Raw genomic sequence first — 20,484 nt, 5'->3', positions numbered from 1 at the left:
CAGACCAATTTTCAGCTTTCGATGCTCTCACAATTTGAATGACAATTACTCAGTCATACAACACTGTACCCAAATGAAATTTTTGTCCTTTTTTTCCCCACAAATGGAGCTTTCTTTTGGTGGTATTTAACCACCATTGGGGTTTTTATTTTTTGCGCTATAAATGAAAAAAAAGACTAAAAATTCTGTAAAAAAAATGAATTTTTCTGATATAAAATTTGTAATTTTTCTTCATAAATTTTGGCCAAAATTTATACTGCTACATATCTTTGGTAAAAATAAGTACAAATTGGTGATTATTATTTGGTCTTTGTGAAAGTTATAGCGTCCACAAGCTATGGTGCCAATATCTGAAAATTGTTCGGGGGTATTGCAGAGTATTGTGCGGGGGTATTGCAGAGAACTGCGGAAGGGGTTATTGCAGAGAACTGCGGAAGGGGTTATTGCAGAGAACTGCGGAAGGGGTTATTGCAGAGAACTGCGGAAGGGGTTATTGCAGAGAACTGCGGAAGGGGTTATTGCAGAGAACTGCGGAAGGGGTTATTGCAGAGAACTGCGGAAGGGGTTATTGCAGAGAACTGCGGAAGGGGTTATTGCAGAGAACTGCGGAAGGGGTTATTGCAGAGAACTGCGGAAGGGGTTATTGCAGAGAACTGCGGAAGGGGTTATTGCAGAGTACTGCGCAGGGGGTATTGCAGAGTACTGCGCAGGGGGTGGGGTATTGCAGAGTACTGCACAGGGGGTATTGCAGGGATGGCTGAGCAGGGATGGCTGGATCTGTGACTGCAATAGTCACAGATCCAGCCCACAGCGCTGCTGACACCCGCGCTCTCCTCTCTCTGTACCGATCGGTACAGAGAGAGGAGGGAGCAACCGGAGTCATCAAATGACACCGTTTGTTTACATGTGATCGCTCCGTCATTGGACGGAGCAATCACGTGGTAAACAGCGGCTATTTACCACGATCCGTGTCACACACACTCCCGTGTGCACGCCCCAGGGGGCGTGATTCTGGGAGGACGTCCAGGGACGTCCTCCCAGAGTTAAGGAACTGCCTTGTAGACGTATTTTGTCTATAAGGCGGTGATACAAAAATAAATATTAACAACTTTATCAGTTCCCCTCAGTACAGCCTCACCTGTGCCCATCAATGCAGCCTCACCTGTGCCCACCATGGCAGCCTCACCGTGCCCCCATTGGTGGCCAGATCATGACAGGAGAAAGAGGAGAGCTGTGGGATCACTGAGCGGTATAGCCCACTGTAACAGCTTTCATTGAACTTTCCTCCACTCTGTTCGCTCTCACACACAGCCCCGCCTCCTTCTAAACCGCGTCTGTAATAGACAGAATGCGGGTTCAATGCTGGGACGCGTTCTGTCATACAGGCGCGGGGTTAAGAGGAGGCGGGCTGTGTGCGAGAATGAGCAGATAAAAGTTCAATGTTATGCTATTACAGCGGGCTATACCACTCGGTGATTCCGCGGCTCTCCTCTACCTCAATGCTCTCTGCCACAGGCGATCGCTGGGAGAACAGCTCCAGATCAACAATAGCCACTGGCGGTGCTCGCCCCCCCTCTCCCAGGCAGCCCAGCTCCTCGCCAGACCTAAAAATGCGAGTGGAAAATTTGAGGTCTGTACATTCAATGACTAGGCATCCAATAATCCTTTAAAGTATATTTAGATAAAGTGCATAATACTTACATCCCGTAGAGATGTTCACATGTTTAGATAAAAATGAACATGTCAAATGGATGGATCCTCAGAGGGCGGGGGGTCCAGCCAGGATGTATAACACACAGCCAAAAGAGTAGGGGGGGGGGGGCTTTGTGCCTGGCCCTTTAATAGTGGATACATGGGTACCAATATCCAGTCAGATATTGAAAGTTTTTGAATAAGGGCAAAATTAGGGCATATAGAGATCTGTTGATAAGCGGGCCCACGCAGCACACCAAAGCTCACAAGGACAAGCAACAGGCAGAGCAATGTGGAATCTAATGAAAAAATTACAAAAAATTGATACACAAAAATTCAGAGTTGAAAAAGTAATAAGGAGTTTCAGATGAATGTAAAAACACCTCCTGACAAAAGAGGGGGGTATATCAAACTGAGGTGCAGGTGTATGCAGGGGGGGATCAATGGTTCTGGTCCATCCCACATCACCTGCACTCCAGGTAGGTCACCACCAAGCTGTGCCAATGCAATCCCATGGTCCTCGCTGCATCTAGTGTCACAGCTCCATGCGCGGTGACGTCAGACGTGACCGCAAGCACAGGGAGGGCGGAAGTGACTGGGCGGATAGAAAATGCCCAGAGCGCATGGGAGAAATGATCTCCCAGGTAACGCTACCGCCTAATTGCACTCAGGAAGCGAGTGCTGCCCCAAAATGGCTGGAAGCCGGTCGGGGCTCCTTTGTACTGGGGAGCCTCGATGCACCAGGAGGGCCACATCAACAGATCAAAGGTTGAAATTCTTTAGGAGTAAATGTGTGATCACCGAGGCGGAACCTCCAAGCCGTCGCAGGGTTCATCCTTACAGGAATGACATGTCATCTAGTTCGTATTGCAAATGTCTAAAAGTGGAACAAAACAAAAAAAATCTTTTTAGAAAGACAATATAGGTTTTGTTTTGGACTAGTCATCAAGAAAAGTCTTAGATATCATGCACTTTGTATAAAACACGAATGGATAAATAAAAAGCATTGGATGCAAAGAATGATAAATGTCAGAGAATGTACAGTAAGTATCTGCAGACTACAGGGGGAAAGGGAAAAATAAATAAAAATAATGAATAAAAAGATATAGAGAGATTATATATATAAAAATAACAGATTTAAAAAGAATCTCCGCCCCGGGAACTGTGGTGCACCCGATCCAGAACCAATACCTCAATTTTGGGGCAAAAGCCACTGTGAGTTTGCAGGACATGTCTGCTCAGGGGTAAATCTGGGTCATTGTCCTTCATGGCCTTCAGATGACCGTAAAGTCTCTGCCAGAGTTTTTGGGTAGTTTTCCCTACATAAAAACATTTGCAACTACAGGTTAGGAGGTAAACCACTCCTGTAGTTTGGCAGTTGGCATAGGGTTTGGGAAAACAACAAAAAAAAACTTTATGCCATTAGGTAAATAAATGTATTTGTTTGTGTTCATGTGTTTACAATAAGCACATTTAAAGCGGGGGTTCACCCAAAAAAAATGTTTTAACATTACATTTAGCCGAGTTGTTAGAATGACAATCGGTTGTTTTTTTTAATCTCCTTGCCGTACATTGTGTGTGTGTGTGTGTGTGTGTGTGTGTGTGTGTGTGTGTGTGTGTGTGTGTGTGTGTGTGTGTGTGTGTGTGTGTGTATATATATATATATATATATATATATATATATATATATATATATATATATATATATATATATATATATATATATATATATATACACACACACACACACACACACACACACACACACACACACACACACACACACACACACACACACACACACACACACACGGTATGTACGGCAAGGAGATTTAAAAAAAAAAACAGCCGATTGTCATTCTAACAACTCGGCTGAATGTAATGTTAAAACATTTTTTTTGGGTAAACCCCCGCTTTAAGACACAAATAATCTAATTTACCTGTATATTTACACCATGTTTTTTCTCTTTGTCATGAGAAAAATAAATATTTTTGCCCTTACATAAACCCTGAAGAAGGAACTATACATATGGTCTTTGAATAAACCAAACCATTTGTCTCTGAAACATGTCGGGTATTACCCACTCCCTTTTGTAATGGCCCACCTGTCAACATCTGGGTGTGGAACTATGTATATTGGAAAATTCACTTGCATGTAATTTCTGTGTTTTTAACCAATTTTTCTGCAATTTCTGTAAGAGCCCATTCACACAGGAGCACGACTTTGGGGGCGACTCGGCAAGGCGACCTAAAGACGACTTCAGAGGCGACTTGCAAAATGACTTCTGTATAGAAGTCAATGCAAGTCACCCCCAAAGTCGTACAAGAACCTTTTTCTAAGTCGGAGCGACTTGCGTCTCTCCTATTAGAACGGTTCTATTGAACACAGCCAGACGCGACTTGTCAGACGGCTGTCGCCCCCTGTGTGAATGGGCTCTAAATTGTCGTTATTGTGTTTATTATATTTAATAAATATTTCTTATTTTTTTTACATACTTCCTTGTCAATTCCATTATCATTGCCCTAATTCGTACCATCCCTTTCTTTAATTCTCATTACGCCTACATACACCAATAGAAACACACAGCCCCATAGCACAGGATGGCAAGGCACTCGGTACAGACCAAAAGTTTGGACACACCTTCTCATTCAAAGAGTTTTCTTTATTTTCATGACTATGAAGATTGTAGATTCACACTGAAGGCATCAAAACTATAAATTAACACATGTGGAATTATACATAACAAAAAAGTGTGAAACAACTGAAAATATATTTCATATTCTAGGTTCTTCAAAGTAGCCACCTTTTGCAGCAGACACATCTCTAGAACTGTTAAGAGGAGACTGTGTGAATCAGGCCTTCATGGTAGAATATCTGCTAGGAAACCACTGCTAAAGAAAGGCAACAAGCAGAAGAGACTTGTTTGGGCTAAAGAACACAAGGAATGGACATTAGACCAAAGGAAATCTGTTCTTTGGTATGATGAGTCCAAACTTGAGATCTTTGGTTCCAACCCCGTGTCTTTGTGCGACGCAGAAAAGGTGAACGGATGGACTCTACATGCCTGGTTCCCACCGTGAAGCATGGAGGAGGAGGTGTGATGGTGTGGGGGTGCTTTGCTGGTGACACGGTTGGGGATTTATTCAAAATTGAAGGCATACTGAACCAGCATGGCTACCACAGCATCTTGCATCGGCATGCCTTTCCATCCAGTTTGCGTTTAGTTGGACCATCATTTATTTTTCAACAGGACAATGACCCCAAACACACCTTCAGGCTGTGTAAGGGCTATTTGACCAAGAAGGAGAGTGATGGGGTGCTGCGCCAGGTGACTACCTCTTGAAGCTCATCGAGAGAATGCCAAGAGTGTGCCAAGTAATAATCAAAGAAAAAGGTGGCTACTTTGAAGAACCTAGAATACGAAATATATTTTCAGTTGTTTCACACTTTTTTGTTATGTATAATTCCACATGTGTTAATTCATAGTTTTGATGCCTTCAGTGTGAATCTACAATGTTCATAGTCATGAAAATTAGGGTTGTCCCGATACCGATACTAGTATTGGTATCGGGACCGATTCCGAGTATTTGCGGGAGTACTCGTACTCTCGCAAATACCCCCGATACCAGAATAGAATACTTCCCCGCCGCCGCATCCCGCCGCTACGACGCATCACCGCTTGGTTAATACGGGCGGGGAACATTACAGCATTCATTCGAATAGCTGTAGTCTTTCCCGCCCTGCCGCGTATAGACACTCCCCCTTGCAATGATCCCCTTCTCCGTGGCAGCGCAGCGCCGCGGCTCTGATACTATCGGCTCAGCTGTGACTGTCTCTGTCTGACAGTCACACAGCCGAGTGTGAAGCTGCGGCGCCGCCTCCTCCCACCTCCTCCTCCGTACAAGTGCTCTGTGCGGCGCGCTGAGTCTGAAGACAAGGGGGTGTCACAGTCACTCTGCAGTCTGCACTATTGTAAGGGGGGGGGGGTGTTCTGTATGGGGGGGGGTGTTAGTATAGGGGGGGTTCTGTATATGAGGGGGGTGTTCTGTATAGGGGGGGTTCTGTATTGTGGGGGGGTGTTCTGTATATGAGGGGGGGTTCTGTATATGAGGGGGGGGTGTTCTGTATGGGGGGTTCTGTATTGTGGGGGGGTGTTCTGTATTGTGGGGGGGTGTCTGTATTGTGGGGGCATGTTCTGTATAGGGGGGGGGTCGGGTTCTGTATATGAGGGGGGTGGTATCTTTATAGGGGGGTTCTGTATTGTAGGGGGGTGTTCTGTATTGTAGGGGGTGGTATCTGTATGGGGGGTTCCGTATTGTAGGGGGGTCTGCACTGTCCAGAGGTGCAGTCTAATGTAAAGAGATATAGAGGTGCTGTGTAATGTAAAGGGGTCCAGATGTGCAGGGTGCTGTGTAATGTAAAGGGGTTCAGAGGTGCAGGGTGCTGTGTATTGTAAAGGGGTCCAGAGGTGCAGTTGTGGAGAGGGGTACACAGTAGTGACAAAGATATTGAAGGATGCAGGGGGCACAGTGGGGTGTTTTTACATTTTACCGTGGGGGGTGCCAGATATAGGATCCGCCCCGGGTGCCAAATGCTCTAGGTACGCCTCTGTCTGTGTGGCCCCTGTCCTGTACAGTTTCTGTCCCCCGCCGTGTACCGCTCCGGTCCCCGTCCATGCTCTATTCCTGTACCCAGCAGTGCTGTGCATCAGTACCCCTCCATGCTCCGCTCGAGTCCCCCGCCGTGTTCTGCTAGTGTTTCCCCCGCCGCGCTCCGCATCGGTCCCCCTCCATGCTCTTCTCCGGTCCTCCGCTCCTTTCTGTGTACCGCTCTGGTCCCCGCCGTCCTCCACTCCCCTCTGTGTATCGCTCTGGTCCCCCGCCGTGCTCCCCCCCCCCTCTGTCCTCGATCTGTCAGGATAGAGAGCGGAGGAAGGAGCCCTTTTCTGAATGAACAGTCAGTGATCACTGACTGTCCATTCATAACTGAGCATCGTAACTGTGTAACGATGTCTCAGTTTATGGATGTAGAGAAGCCGCTGTCTCCTTTACATTCATTTACAGCGCAGTTGAGCCTGCAGAGAAAGGGACTGGGGAATCTGTGTCCTTAGTCCCTTTCTCTGTCTCAAATAGGAGATATTATCTCACCAAAGCCCCCCCCAACAGAGCTGCCAAAAACAAAAAAAAATAATTGTAAAAATAATAAAGTTAAATAAAAATAAAAAACTGACACCGCCCCCCCCCCCCCAAAGAAAGCAGTGAGTGAGAGATAGAGAGATAGAGATATATATATATATTAAAGAATATTAAAAAAAATGAATTGTAAAAAATAACTGACAATCCAAGCGTCAGTACTGCATATTACTGCCACTGTCAAAATAAAATTTTAAAAAAAGTATCGGTATCGGCGAGTACTTGAAAAAAAGTATCGGTACTCGTACTCAGTCCTAAAAAAGTGGTATCGGGACAACCCTAATGAAAATAAAGAAAAAACTCTTTGAATGAGGTGTGTTCAAACTTTTGGTCTGTACTGACTCCCCTGCTCCTTTCTCTTCCTACCTTCCCCAAATTAAACAGACTGGCTGGAGACCGCACTATCCACTCATGAATACCACAAGTTCAGGTAAGCAGCACAGAGTGCAGAAGGTTGTAAACTGCAAGTGCTGGTATAAGAATTTTACCGTGCATTAGTCTCCCACATTTGCAGCCACCAGACTAACAATAGCTAGGAAATGCAAAAAGCCCACTCTAAATTGTGAAGCAGTGTAAAATAGGGTACAGACATTTTGATCAATTAGAAACTCACAGCCATTTTTAAGTGAAACACAATCAAAATTGACCTAAAATTTACCAACCCTGGTAATCTCATACCTTCAACATGACACGTTTAGTGATATAAAATTAAAAGGATAGCCCCCTGGGATTCCTCTCTCTTTCCCTGACTCTTTCTTCTCCCCCCTTTTTCATACTCCTTTATATACCTAAACTGTATTCTCCCCCCCTAGTTTTATATTTTAAGTCTACCAATGCTCATCTGCGTACAGTTCTGCAACAACATCTATTTACCACAGTTGCGGTGCAGTGGCACCGGCTTTCCATGGTTAAGACATGGTGATAAGGCAACATATCACCTCCCAGACACTTGTCAATTGCTCTCTGAAAAGCGACCTTGCTGCGCACACGCCTGGGTTTATATGGCGGCCTCCACTGTTCAGCTTGAACCAGAGAATCACATGAAGATCATAGCCACAGAACTATTTAGTGGGCAAAGCCCCCGGCATTTACCCAAAATGTCGCTATTTAAAAAATCAGCCCAAGTTAGTCTTTTTTTTCTTATTTTTTTCTAAAGCCCTGTACACACGATCGGTTTGTCCGATGGACTGTTTTCATTGGACAAAACGATCATGTGTGGGCCCCATTGGTTTGTTTTCCATCGGTGAAAAAAAAAATAGAACATGTTTTACATTTTTTCTATGGATAAAAAACAAAACAAAAAAAAAAAAAAAAGATAGAAAAAATACGATCGTCTGTGTGGAAGTCCATCGGTCAAAAATCCACACATGCTCAGAATCAAGTCGACGCATGCTCGGAAGCATTGAACTTCATTTTTCTCAGCACGTCGTAGTGTTTAACGTCACCGCGTTTTGGCACGGTCGGATTTTTGACCAATGTGTGTAGGCAAGACTGATGAAAATCAGCTTCATCGGATATCAGATGAAAAAATCCATTGGATTAGATTCCATCAGATATCCGATCGTGTGTACGAGGCTTAAGTGTTACATTACCTGCTAGCAATTTCTGTATACCGCAACTGTAGTTTTTCTTGAAGATTATGCTGCAAAATGAAAAAGAAATGTACTTTAAGCCGTCCACCAAAAAAAAGATCTTACATGCTAATATTTTTAACATTATACTCTACATTGTACCCCCAACTGCAAATTGAAAAACACAAATAAGCATTCACGTTTCTGGATATAGAAAAAAAGCTGTTGGCAACCATCAAATCTCTTTGTAAGCTGCTTGGAGCCATATCCAGACTTCAAATTCCCTCATTTATACATTCACTTTAAACTTTACCATTACACCATGTTACACAAAGGTTGCACTGAAGTGATATTTTAAATCTGCGGACTTATGTCTGACTTTTTATGAATTGATCACTATTTGTTCCCTACTAAAAACCAAAGAGATATAAAAAATAAAAATAAAAGTATTCAAAAATTAAATTAAAAATTAAAGAGACATATTTGTTCTAAAGAAATGGATGTAAAATGTTAGGGCAGACTAAAAATGCTAAAATACAGTATAATCTCCTCAAATGAGATAGGGGTTTTAGAAGTGCATGGGCAGACACTGGAGCAGGGGCTGTCAGGCAAGGGCGACTGTCTGGCACTTTCAATTACTTACAAACATTTGTCAGCACACTATGCCTAAGGAATTGCCTACCCCGACCTAAAAACATTTCAAGTACGTGAATACCATTAACCACTTCAATACCTGCCTATAGTAATATGACGTCCGCAGATGGAATCGCCCATCCTGGGCAGGCGTCATATGACATCCTCGGCTTCCTGGCGGTATAGGGTGCATGCCGCCATGTCACCGAGGCTTGTGCCTGGTAGCCACGATGTCCGCTGGTTCCTTGCTCGTGACAGGAGTAGGAACGTAGCTCTGTGTGTGTAAACTATTTGTGGGGGAAAAATTAAAATAAAAATAAAAAAATTATAAAAAAAAATTACTTGGGGACAGTGTTGCATGACTGCGCAAATGTCATTCAAAATGTTACAGCGCTAAAAATTCCGCCTTTTTTATATATGCAGCTTCGTATTGAGGTGGTTACACTGAGACCATCGTTGAGGCTACAACCATTATCCCGATACCATTTTTTTTTTCAGGAGGCAATTCCCTATTTTGTAAAAGTGATCTGAGCGGCTATACAGCTACTTGATCACTTTTACAAGCAGCAGAAGGGGGTTCCCCCACTCCCTGTCCCGGGCACTTTTATCCCACTGGGGAGCCCAGGACTGATCCGACCAGGAGCATCAAGTGCACAGAGAAGAGTGTAGAAGAGGTGAAGAAACTAACGTCCTTCCAAAGTCAGAAAAGGGAAGCAATGAGGATTTTGTTACTTCCGGTTTGTTTGTTTACAAGCATCTGATGTAAATTTCACAGTCCCATCCAGCCACAGCCTGCAATAGTCTGATAGGCTACAAGCAGCTGGATTCTGCACCTGCCCTTCCACTAAAACGGCAGAAGGTATGCACTGCAGCTAGACACTCTGGGGGGTTATTTATGAAAGGCAAATCCACTTTGCATTACAAGTGCAAACTACAAGTGCACTTGAAATTGCACTGAAAATACACTTGGAAGTGCAGTCGCTGTAGATCAGAGGGGAACATGCAAGGAAAATAAAAAAAAATGCATTTTAGCTTGTACATGATTGGATAATAAAATCAGCAGAGCTTCCGCTCATTTCAGATCTACCCCTCAGATTTACAACGACTGAATTTCCAAATTCACTTTCAATGCACTTTGCACTTGTAGTGTAAAGTGGATTAGCCTTTCGTAAATAACCCCCTCTGTATGCAACAGGCCTTATGGTAACCATACGTGCTTTTGATAAATGATCAATTTTCTTTCCCGACAGGACTACAGGTGCACTAGATGGCCAACAATGAGACGACCTCCAAAACAAGAACGGTTTTACAGGTGGAGGGTACTGACATTTTTTCCCTACTTGTTATTTCCATTTTTTTTGCAGTCAGTGTCACTACTGGTAGCATGAGGCTCTCCCAGCACAGTCTCAAGAGCATGGGAGGAGATTCCAGGAGACAGGCAGTTACTCTAGGAGAGCTGGACAGAGCCGTAGAAGGTCCCTAACCACTTGCCGCCCACCAATGACAGATTGACATTTTCAAAGTGGTTTCAATATCCTGAGTGGACGTCATATGACGTGCTCAGGATATTGAGCCCCTGCGCGCCCCCAGGGGCACGCTTTGCAGCGATCGTTGTTGCAGGGTGTTAGTCTGACACCCCGCAACACCGATCTAGGTAAAGAGTCTCTCACGGAGACTCTTTACATCGTGATCAGCCATGATTGGACACAGCTGATCACGTGGTAAACAGGAAAAGCCGGTAATCGGCTTTTCCTCACTCACGTCTGTCAGACGCGAGTAGAGGATAGCCGATCGGCTGCTCCTCTGACAGGGGGGGTTTTTGCTGATCGATTATCATCACAGCCCCCCCCCCCCCGAGGATGCCCACTGGACCACCAGGGATGCCCACTGGACCACCAGGAAAGCAAAACCAAAACACAGGTATGCCACCCTAGACCACCAGGGATGACAATGACACAAATAATGGATGCCAATCAGTGCCCGCAATGGATGCCAATTAGTGCCCACAATGGGCATCACTGATTGGCATCCATTAGTACAACACATACGATAGTGCCACCTATCAGTGCCCATCCGTGCCACCTATCCGTGCCACCTATCCGTGCCGCCTATTAGTGCCCATCAATGCCGCCCATCAATGCCGCCCATCAGTGCCCATCATCAGTGCCCATCAATGCCACCTCATCGGTGCCCATCAATGCCGCCTTATCAGTGCCCATCAGTGAAGGAGAAAACGTACTTATTTACAATGTTTTATAACAGAAACAAAAAAAAATAACTTTTTTTTTCTAAATTTTCGGTAATTTTTTTATTTTTTTTGCAGAAAATAAAAATCCCAGAGGTGATCAAATACCACCAAAATAAAGCTCTATTTGTGGGTACAAAATAAAACAAATTTAGTTTGGGTACAGTGTAGAATGACCGCGCAATTGTCAAAGTGCAACAGCACTGAAAGCTAAAAATTGGTCTGGGCGGGAAGGTGTATAAGTGCCCTGTATAGAAGTGGTTAAAGGGGTTGTAAAGGGAATTTTTTTTTCCCCTAAATAGCTTCCTTTACCTCAGTGCAGTCCTCCTTCACTTACCTCATCCTTCCATTTTGCTTTTAAATGTCCTTATTTCTTCTGAGAAATGCTCATTCCCTGTTCTTCTGTCTGTAAATCACCACCGTAATGCGAGGCTTTCTCCCTGGTGTGGAGAAAGCCTCTTGAGGGGGGAGGGGGCGAGCAGGCAAGTCAGGACACGCTCTACTTTGCAGATAGAGAAAGGAGCTGTGTGTTATTGGGCATCCTGACACTCCTGCTCGCCCCCTCCCCCCTCAAGAGGCTTTCTCCACACCAGGAAGAAAGCCTCACATTACGGTGTGTAGTTACAGACAGAAGAGCAGGAAGTGAGGATTTCTCAGAAGAAATAAGGACATTTAAAAGCAAAATCAAAAGGATGAGGTAAGTGAAGGAGGACTGCACTAAGGTAAAGGAAGCTATTTAGGGAAATAAAATTTCCTTTACAACCCCTTTAACCCATCAGCAGGACCGGTATCTGCTCCTTGCAAGGAGGAGCAGGATGAACACTGCCAGAGCCCTACAAAATGACCCCCAGCAGGCCACTGTTGTGAAGGTCTCTGACCAAACAATCAATCAGAAACAGACTTCATGAGGGTGGCTTGAGGGTCCAACGTACTCTAGTGCTTTTCACAGATGACAGCAGGTTCATCCATAGCGCATGCGACAGACGTGACGGGGTCTGGAGAATGTTATGCTGCCTGCAACATCGTTCAGCATGACCGGTTTGGTGGAGGGTCAGTGATGGTCTGGGGAGGCATATTCATGGAGGGACGCACAGACCTCTACAGGCTACACAATGGCACCCTGACTGCCATTAGTTATCGGGATGCACGACAATGCCCGGCCTCATGTGGCGAGAGCATGCAGCCAGTTCCTGGAGGATGAAGAAATTAATACCATTGAATGGCCCCCACGCTCACCTGACCTAAATCCAATAGAAAACCTCTGGAACATTATGTTTCAGTCCATCCAGTGCCGCCAGGTTGCACCTCAGTCTGTTCAGGAGCTCAGTGATGCCCTGGTCCAGATCTGAGAAGAAATAACAGGGGACACCATCTTCCATTTCACTAGGAGCATGCCCTGATGTTGTCAGGCATGCACACAAGTACGTGGGGGCCATACAAACCACTTACAGGTGAAACTCGAAAAATTTGAATATCGTGCAAAAGTTCATTTATTTCACTAATGCAACTTAAAAGGTGAAACTAATATATGAGATAGACTCATTACAGGGGGTCCACGACTTCCGAACAACTCCTACTTACAAATGGGACATATCTGCCGTTCCACGCATGCGCAGCCATTTTCGACGGAACACCGGAAAACGATGTATCTCCCGTTCGTGCATGCGCGACAACGCGACAGAACATTGGAAAAAAAAAACCTGAAAATTACGTAATTGCTGTTCTGCGCATGCGGTTTCCGACTTACGAACATTTTCGACTTAAGAACAAACCTAAAGGGCCAGATTCACGTAGACCGGCGCAAGAACATTATTCACAAAGTACAAGCGCCCTACGTTGCGCCAGCGTAACGTAAATTGGCCAGCGTAAGCCCGCCTAATTCAAAGTATCGAGGTAGTGGGCGTGATCTATTAAAATGAAGCGTGACCCCCATGTAAATGAAGGGCCGAACGAACGGCGCATGTGCACATGCTCAGAATCACGTTGCATTTACTCCCTAAGATACGATGGCTCAATGCCTACGACGTGAACGTAACCTACGCCCAGCCCCATTCACGTACGACTTACGTAAACGACGTAAAATACGACGGCTGTTCCGACGTCCATACCTTAACATGACTTACCTCTGCTTTATGAGGCCTCTCTATTCTTCTTCCTCCATACTCTGGGTCCTTGGTTTCCAAATGAGATGCACAATTTCCTCTCATCAGAAAAGAGGACTTTGGACTAGAGGTCGACCGATATGGGTTTTTCTCTGGCCGATGCCGATATTTAGAAATTGGGGAGGCCGATGGCCGATATATGATGCCGATTTTTGCGGCCGATATTTTGGGCCGATTTTTGCATTGGGATGCGTTGTGGAGGGGAGATGGATGGTGCTGGGCGTGGGTGGGAGATGTGTTGTGGAGGAGGGATGGATGGATGGTGCTGGCCGTGGAGGGGGGATGGATAGATGGTGTTGGCCGTGGAGGAAGGATGGATGGTGCTGGCCGTGGAGGGGGGATGGATAGATGGTGCTGGCCGTGGAGGAGGGATGGATGGTGCTGGCCGTGGAGGAGGGATGGATGGTGCTGGCCGTGGAGGAGGGATGGATGGTGCTGGCCGTGGAGGAGGGATGGATGGTGCTGGCCGTGGAGGAGGGATGGATGGTGCTGGCCGTGGAGGAGGGATGGATGGATGGTGCTGGCCGTGGAGGGGGGATGGATGGATGGTGCTGGCCGTGGAGGAGGGATGGATGGATGGTGCTGGCCGTGGAGGAGGGATGGATGGTGCTGGCCGTGGAGGAGGGATGGATGGATGGTGCTGGCCGTGGAGGAGGGATGGATGGATGGTGCTGGCCGTGGAGGGGGGATGGATAGATGGTGCTGGCCGTGGAGGGGGGATGGATGGATGGTGCTGGCCGTGGAGGGGGGATGGATGGATGGTGCTGGCCGTGGAGGGGGGATGGATGGATGGTGCTGGCCGTGGAGGAGGGATGGATGGATGGTGCTGGCCGTGGAGGGATGGATGGATGGTGCTGGCCGTGGAGGAGGGATGGATGGATGGTGCTGGCCGTGGAGGAGGGATGGATGGATGGTGCTGGCCGTGGAGGAGGGATGGATGGTGCTGGCCGTGGAGGAGGGATGGATGGATGGTGCTGGCCGTGGAGGAGGGATGGATGGTGCTGGCCGTGGAGGGGGATGGATAGATGGTGCTGGCCGTGGAGGGGGGATGGATAGATGGTGCTGGCCGTGGAGGGGGGATGGATAGATGGTGCTGGCCGTGGAGGGGGGATGGATAGATGGATGGTGCTGGCCATGTGTGCATTGTGGAGGGGGATGAAGATGATTGAGTTGCATTGTGAAGGTGGATGAGGATGAGAGTTACATTGTGAAGAGGCAGATATCCACCCAGAGTCATCATCCATTTTCACAATGCAACGCAATGCCTGCTTGTCAGTCTTAGCCAGGTGTCCCATTAAAGGAGATTAAAGTCTACAGGGGGCACAGCAGCACACAACATTTTTGACTTGCCCTTTTTTTTTTGATAGCTATAAGAAGCTACAATGCACTATAAAATAAATTGCATAGCTTGAATGTCTTTTGCCATCTGTAGCCTTACAACCTTCACCAGATAGAATTAACTTGTGTGACATGCTCTGATGCAGCAAAAAAAGATGTTGTAAAGCTAAAAACAATAATTCCTTGCAAGCTTTTTAAAAAATTACTGGTATGTAGGGAAAATACAGTAATGCTTGGTACCTTGCAGCTATCTAGACTCCATGCAGGGAAGGAAGAGGAGGTAGTGCTGGCCATGATCACCTCTCTGAGTTACTAGTCAGACAGGCAGCAGTGGCGGCAGCGGCACGGGCTTGTGACATGTTTGATCATCACGATGCTTTCTTCCTTTGCTACAGCCCGCCGAGGTAGGGGGGCGGGGCTGGGCGGTGCTACTGAAACTTGTTTGTTTCTCTCCTCTATAGGGGCCGGCACAGGCTATCAGCGGCGCGGGTAATGATTTCTCGTGCTGCTGTAGGTGGAGTGGGGCAAAGCAGCGTTTAGTGTAGCGGCCGAAAATCGGCCTAATTTTCACAATAATCGGCCGATGCCGATTTCTTAAAAACGGCCAAATATCGGCCGATATATCGGCCGGCCGATATATCGGTCGACCTCTACTTTGGACCACTGAGCAACAGACCAGGTGTGTTTTTCTTTAGCCCAGGTAAGACACTTCTGACATTGTTTGTCATTCAGGAGTGGCTTGACAAGAGGAATACAACATTTGAAGCCCATGTCCAGGATCCGTCTCTGTGTGGTGGCTCTTGATGCACTGACTCCAGCTTCAGGCCACTCCTTGTGAAAGGCCCCAACACTTTTGAATGGCCTTTTTCTGATGATCCTCTCCAGGCTGCGGTCATCCCTGCTGCTTGTGCACCTTTTTCTTCCACACTTTCCCCTTCCACTTTCTATTAATGTGCTTTAATACAGCACTTGGGGCACATCCAACTTCTTTTTCAATTACCTTATGCTGTATCGCAGTGGCAAATTGCAAAAAGTGGCCTGGTCTTTGACCAGCCAAATGGTCTGGGGCTGAAGTGGTTAAAGGGCAACTACTTTGTGGGGGAAAAAATACAGCGTGTACAATTGTGATACAAGTCATATTGTAATTGAAGGCTATTAAAAAATACCTTTCCTTTTCAATCTGCAGCTAATGTAATTTTCTATAAATACAATATGGCTACATGGAGTTCTGTACACCGAATGTGTACTGACCACTCCCCAGAAACATAATTTTCTGCTTGTACGATTCGCTCACCAATTTTCCCAGAAGTCTGCCTAAGATACAAATCAAATGTCAGGCATTCCCTGCAACAAAAATTTGTGGAGAGATATTTCCAATAGGAAAACGTTTAAAAGGGATGCAGGCCCAGCAGCTTTCCTCATTAGTGCCATGCAGCCGACTGATAATTATGAAACCACTCCCATTAGACCCACTGAGGCACAGACAAACACACAGGGATTACTTCAGAATAACAAAAAGGTAGGAATCTGCAACAAAGGTTGTTATAATCCTTGCAGTGTACATAGATCACCCAGGGGGGGATGTTTTTTTCGCAATGTGAACACACATTCATACAATGGCATGTGTGCAACAATTAAAATCTTATACTACAAGATATTTTTATTTGCTAAATAAAAAAAAAAAAAAAAAAATATATATAAATATATATATACACCTGCTCTGTGGAATGCTATTGCTCAGAATGGTCCCTTGCCTCCTCTTATGGAAGCCCCCCGCCCTTTCATCTTCTGCTTGCTGTGTGCTATGGAAGCATCTCTGCAGGTGCACTACCAATCTAGGTTGTGTGCATCCATAGACACACACACACACACACACACACACACACAGCACTGGTAAACTATGCCCCCACCCCCTCCTCAAAGGAATTCACAGACAGCAACAGGAGCCCATGGCTTCAACTGCTGCCTGTGAGAGGAGGAGAGTGGAGCCGCAGCTGGAAGAGCGCTGGACTATGAGGACTCAGGTAAGCCATTAGGGATGCAAGATGAGGGGGGGCAGCAGATAGCCGCCATAACCCCGGTATTTTTAAAACCGGTGGGCGGCCCGCTTTCAGATAACAGTGGTCTCTGTGGCGATTTGCCACACCCCTCTCTCCGTGTCCTGGAGCCATCAGTAGCGGCGGAGACGATTGTGTCCCCCCCCCCCCCATAAGTATCCAAAAAGATACGATAGTTTGGAAATACAAATGTGGAGTGGGTGAACCACGGTGTGGGTCCAGATGCAGAAAAGATTTGTTCTACGTTGCGTGCAGAGATACGCTTCTTCATAGATGTTTATACTATGGTTTACATAATTACCATATGTGTGTCCCACTTGAGGGGCTTTGCTTTTATGCTCCCTGGGGGTTCAGATGAGGGCGCCTCCATAGTCACCTGTCCACATGGCAGCATTTTCTATTACACTATATACTCATTTTTTATATCTATATTTGTATTAAACTATGTTTACTCATTGTACTTTGTTTGTATATATTTTTAATCGATTCACATCTCCTGAAGAAGCGTATCTCTACACGTTAACCCGTAGAGCGAATCTTTTCTGCATCTGGACCCACATCATGGTTTACCCACTCCACATTTGTATTTCCAAACTATCTATTCTTTTTGGATACTTATCAATGTATTCTTCGGGTCTTGCAAATTCAATTCTTATTGTTGAAAGCGCTATGATAATAACCTATGTGTGGGCCATTTAATAACAGTGGTATAACAATTTTATACGTATATTTTCAACTAAATAAAAGGATGCCAAAAAGTTCCATTTTTGGGTGGAATTCAGCTTTAAACATTATGGCTTTTGAGCAGTGGCGGCCCGTCCATAGGGGGCGCTCGGGCGCCGCCCCCCCACCCCCCCCCCCCCCCCAAGCTGTAAAAAAAAAATTAATAAAAAAAAAAAAAATTTTTTTTTTTTTTTTGTAAATGTCACTTTAAGAGTGATCAGGTGTCGGACATGCGGCGGTCTATGGAAAGCTTCCCAGCCTGCAATCAGCTGATTGCAGGCTGGAAAGCTGATTTGCCCGTGTTTAGGGCACAAGCTGTGCGCCCGCACACACTCCCACTGTCCTTTCATTTGTTAAAATGCCCTAGTGGTGTAATGGGATTGGCCAGCGGGGACCGAAGTAGAGGTCAGTGGGAAGTGCCATTTAAATCACTTCCGGTTTCTGGAGTGCTTGTGGGGGCATCAGAGGAGCGGCGCCATTGAAGGTAAGCAGTTATATTCATACCTCCACTCCCCGCAGCTAAATCCATCCATGCCTGCCACCACCAGCACCAGCCAAACCACCACCGTGCCCGCAGCATCTCCCCGCGCTAGTATTGCCACTGACAGCCAGCCCCGTCACCACCAGCACCCCCCCCCCCAGTTGGAAGCAGGATTCCCGCTCCCCTCTCCAGGGTCCCGCCGAGCAGCACTGCACACAGCTTCAAGTCTGTATGCTCTGATCGAACTGACTGTGTGAAGGGAGGAGGGGGGGTTCTGCTTCACCTTGTCCCCCAGCTATTCACTCGTAATCTGCTGGTGGCTGACCTCTCCTGCCAGGCACATGTCTCTTGTCTTCACTAGCAGATTACGAGTGAAAAGCTGGGGGGAAAGGTGAAGCAGGACCCCCCCCCTCCCCCCTCTTCACAGTCAGTGCTGCTCCAAGCATACAAACTTGAAGCTGTGTGCAGCTAGACTCGAGAGGAGAGCAGAAGGGGGGGGGGGGTGGGGGACTGCTGATCGTAGTAAATGTTTCTCCCATTCACCACTAAATCTCTCTCTCTCATCTGTCTGTCTTATCTATCTCTCATTCTTCCCCTATCTGATTATCTATCTATTTGATTATCTACCTATGCATCTATCTATCTATCTATCTATCTATGCATCTATCCATCTATCTATCTATTTATCTATCTGTGTGTTTATCTATCTATCTGTCTGTCTGTATGCTTATCTATCTATCTATTTATCTATCTGTCCATCTATCTGTGTGTTTATCTATCTATCTATCTATCTGTATGCTTATCTATCTATATATCTATCTATGTATCTGTATATCTATCTATCTATCTGTCTATCTATCCATCTATCTGTGTGTCTATCTATCTGTCCGTCTATCTGTATGTTTATCTATCTATCTGTCTGTCTGTTTATCTATGTATCTATCTATCTATGTATCTGTCTGTCCATCTATCTGTATGTTTATCTATCTATCCATCTGTCTGTCCATCTATCTGTATGTTTATCTATCTATATGTCTATCTATATGTTTATCTATCTATCTATCTATATGTCTATCTATATGTCTATCTATCTATCTATATGGCTGTCCATCTATCTGTCTGTCTGTCTGTCTGTCTGTCTATCTATCTATCTATATGTCTATCTATCTATCTGTCTGTCCATCTATCTGTCTGTCCATCTATCTGTCTGTCCATCTATCTGTCTGTCCATCTATCTGTCTGTCCATCTATCTGTCTGTCCATCTATCTGTCTGTCCATCTATCTGTCTGTCCATCTATCTGTCTGTCCATCTATCTGTCTGTCCATCTATCTGTCTGTCCATCTATCTGTCTGTCCATCTATCTGTCTGTCCATCTATCTGTATGTTTATCTATTTATCTATATGTCTATCTATATGGCTGTCCATCTATCTGTATGTTTATCTGTCTGTCTGTCTGTATATCTATCTATATGTATCTGTATATCTATGTATCTATCTGTATGTCTATCTATCTATGTATCTGTATATCTATGTATCTATCTGTATGTCTATCTATGTATCTGTATATCTATGTATCTATCTGCCCCCCTCCTACCCAAATGTTTATCTATTTCTCCATCTGTCTATTTATCTGTCTGCATATTTATCCATCTGTCTCTATTTCCACACAATGCCTGTCTGTCTTTCTATTGGTCTGTCTGTATATATATCTGTAGGACCTATTGTGGGCGAGTGACGGGGGGGGGGGGGGGTTGGGTTGGTTGGGGCTTTGTTTGCGCCCCCCCCCCCCCAAAATAATGGAGCACCAGCCGCCACTGCTTTTGAGACACGTTAACAAAAATAAAAAATTACCAAAACTATAGACTATGAAGACAAACAAACAATTCCTTGCATTTGTATCAGATCAAGCAGGCCTTTGCATTTTAATTTTTATGGAAGCTTGGAGAGTGTATGGGGGGCGTACTAAGCTGCATATTGGGATGATTGGATTATTGGCTGTCAGCTTTAGGGTATGACCAATGGGTACAATTGTCGGAGTTCTACATCCAGCCACCTCTATACACTGCCACGCATTTTTCAGACATAAACATTCATTCGAGCGTCTCAGACTAGTCAGGGGAACAATGTTTTCAGTACACAATTCGGTATAACATTACCCCAGACGCCCAGTTCCGCAGCCTCTGGATGAATTTTGTAGCAGAAGCCATCTCTCTCTTGTCAAGGACACCCAGGGCGGAGCATTCAATCACCCTGACTACAAGAGGCCGAACTACCCCCCCCTTCCATTTTACAATAAACCAACATACGCAGTTTCCGGTCTCCAGAAAAATGGCGGCCAACATGCACGATATTACATATTAATCTTAATAACATAAAAACCGATGAGA

General features: G+C 45.5%; 1 protein-coding gene across 1 annotated transcript in view; it reads right to left on the bottom strand.

Annotated features, from left to right (window-relative positions):
* The window catches only part of NDUFA7 (NADH:ubiquinone oxidoreductase subunit A7), a 59,564-nt gene extending 39,189 nt beyond the window's left edge, over positions 1-20,375 (bottom strand). Inside the window, exons 1-2 of the mRNA XM_040322343.1 lie at positions 20,254-20,375; positions 8,478-8,527 (exon numbers count right to left, since the gene is read on the bottom strand). Of these exons, the coding sequence (XP_040178277.1) occupies positions 8,478-8,527; positions 20,254-20,304 (101 nt within the window). The 5' untranslated portion in view covers positions 20,305-20,375. The remainder of the gene's footprint in view (positions 1-8,477; positions 8,528-20,253) is intronic.
* Positions 20,376-20,484: the final 109 nt, after the last annotated feature.

This window comes from Rana temporaria, chromosome 1, assembly GCF_905171775.1.
Source record: "Rana temporaria chromosome 1, aRanTem1.1, whole genome shotgun sequence".
Taxonomy (NCBI): Eukaryota; Metazoa; Chordata; class Amphibia; order Anura; family Ranidae; genus Rana; species Rana temporaria.
This window is presented reverse-complemented; position numbering and strand designations above follow the sequence as displayed.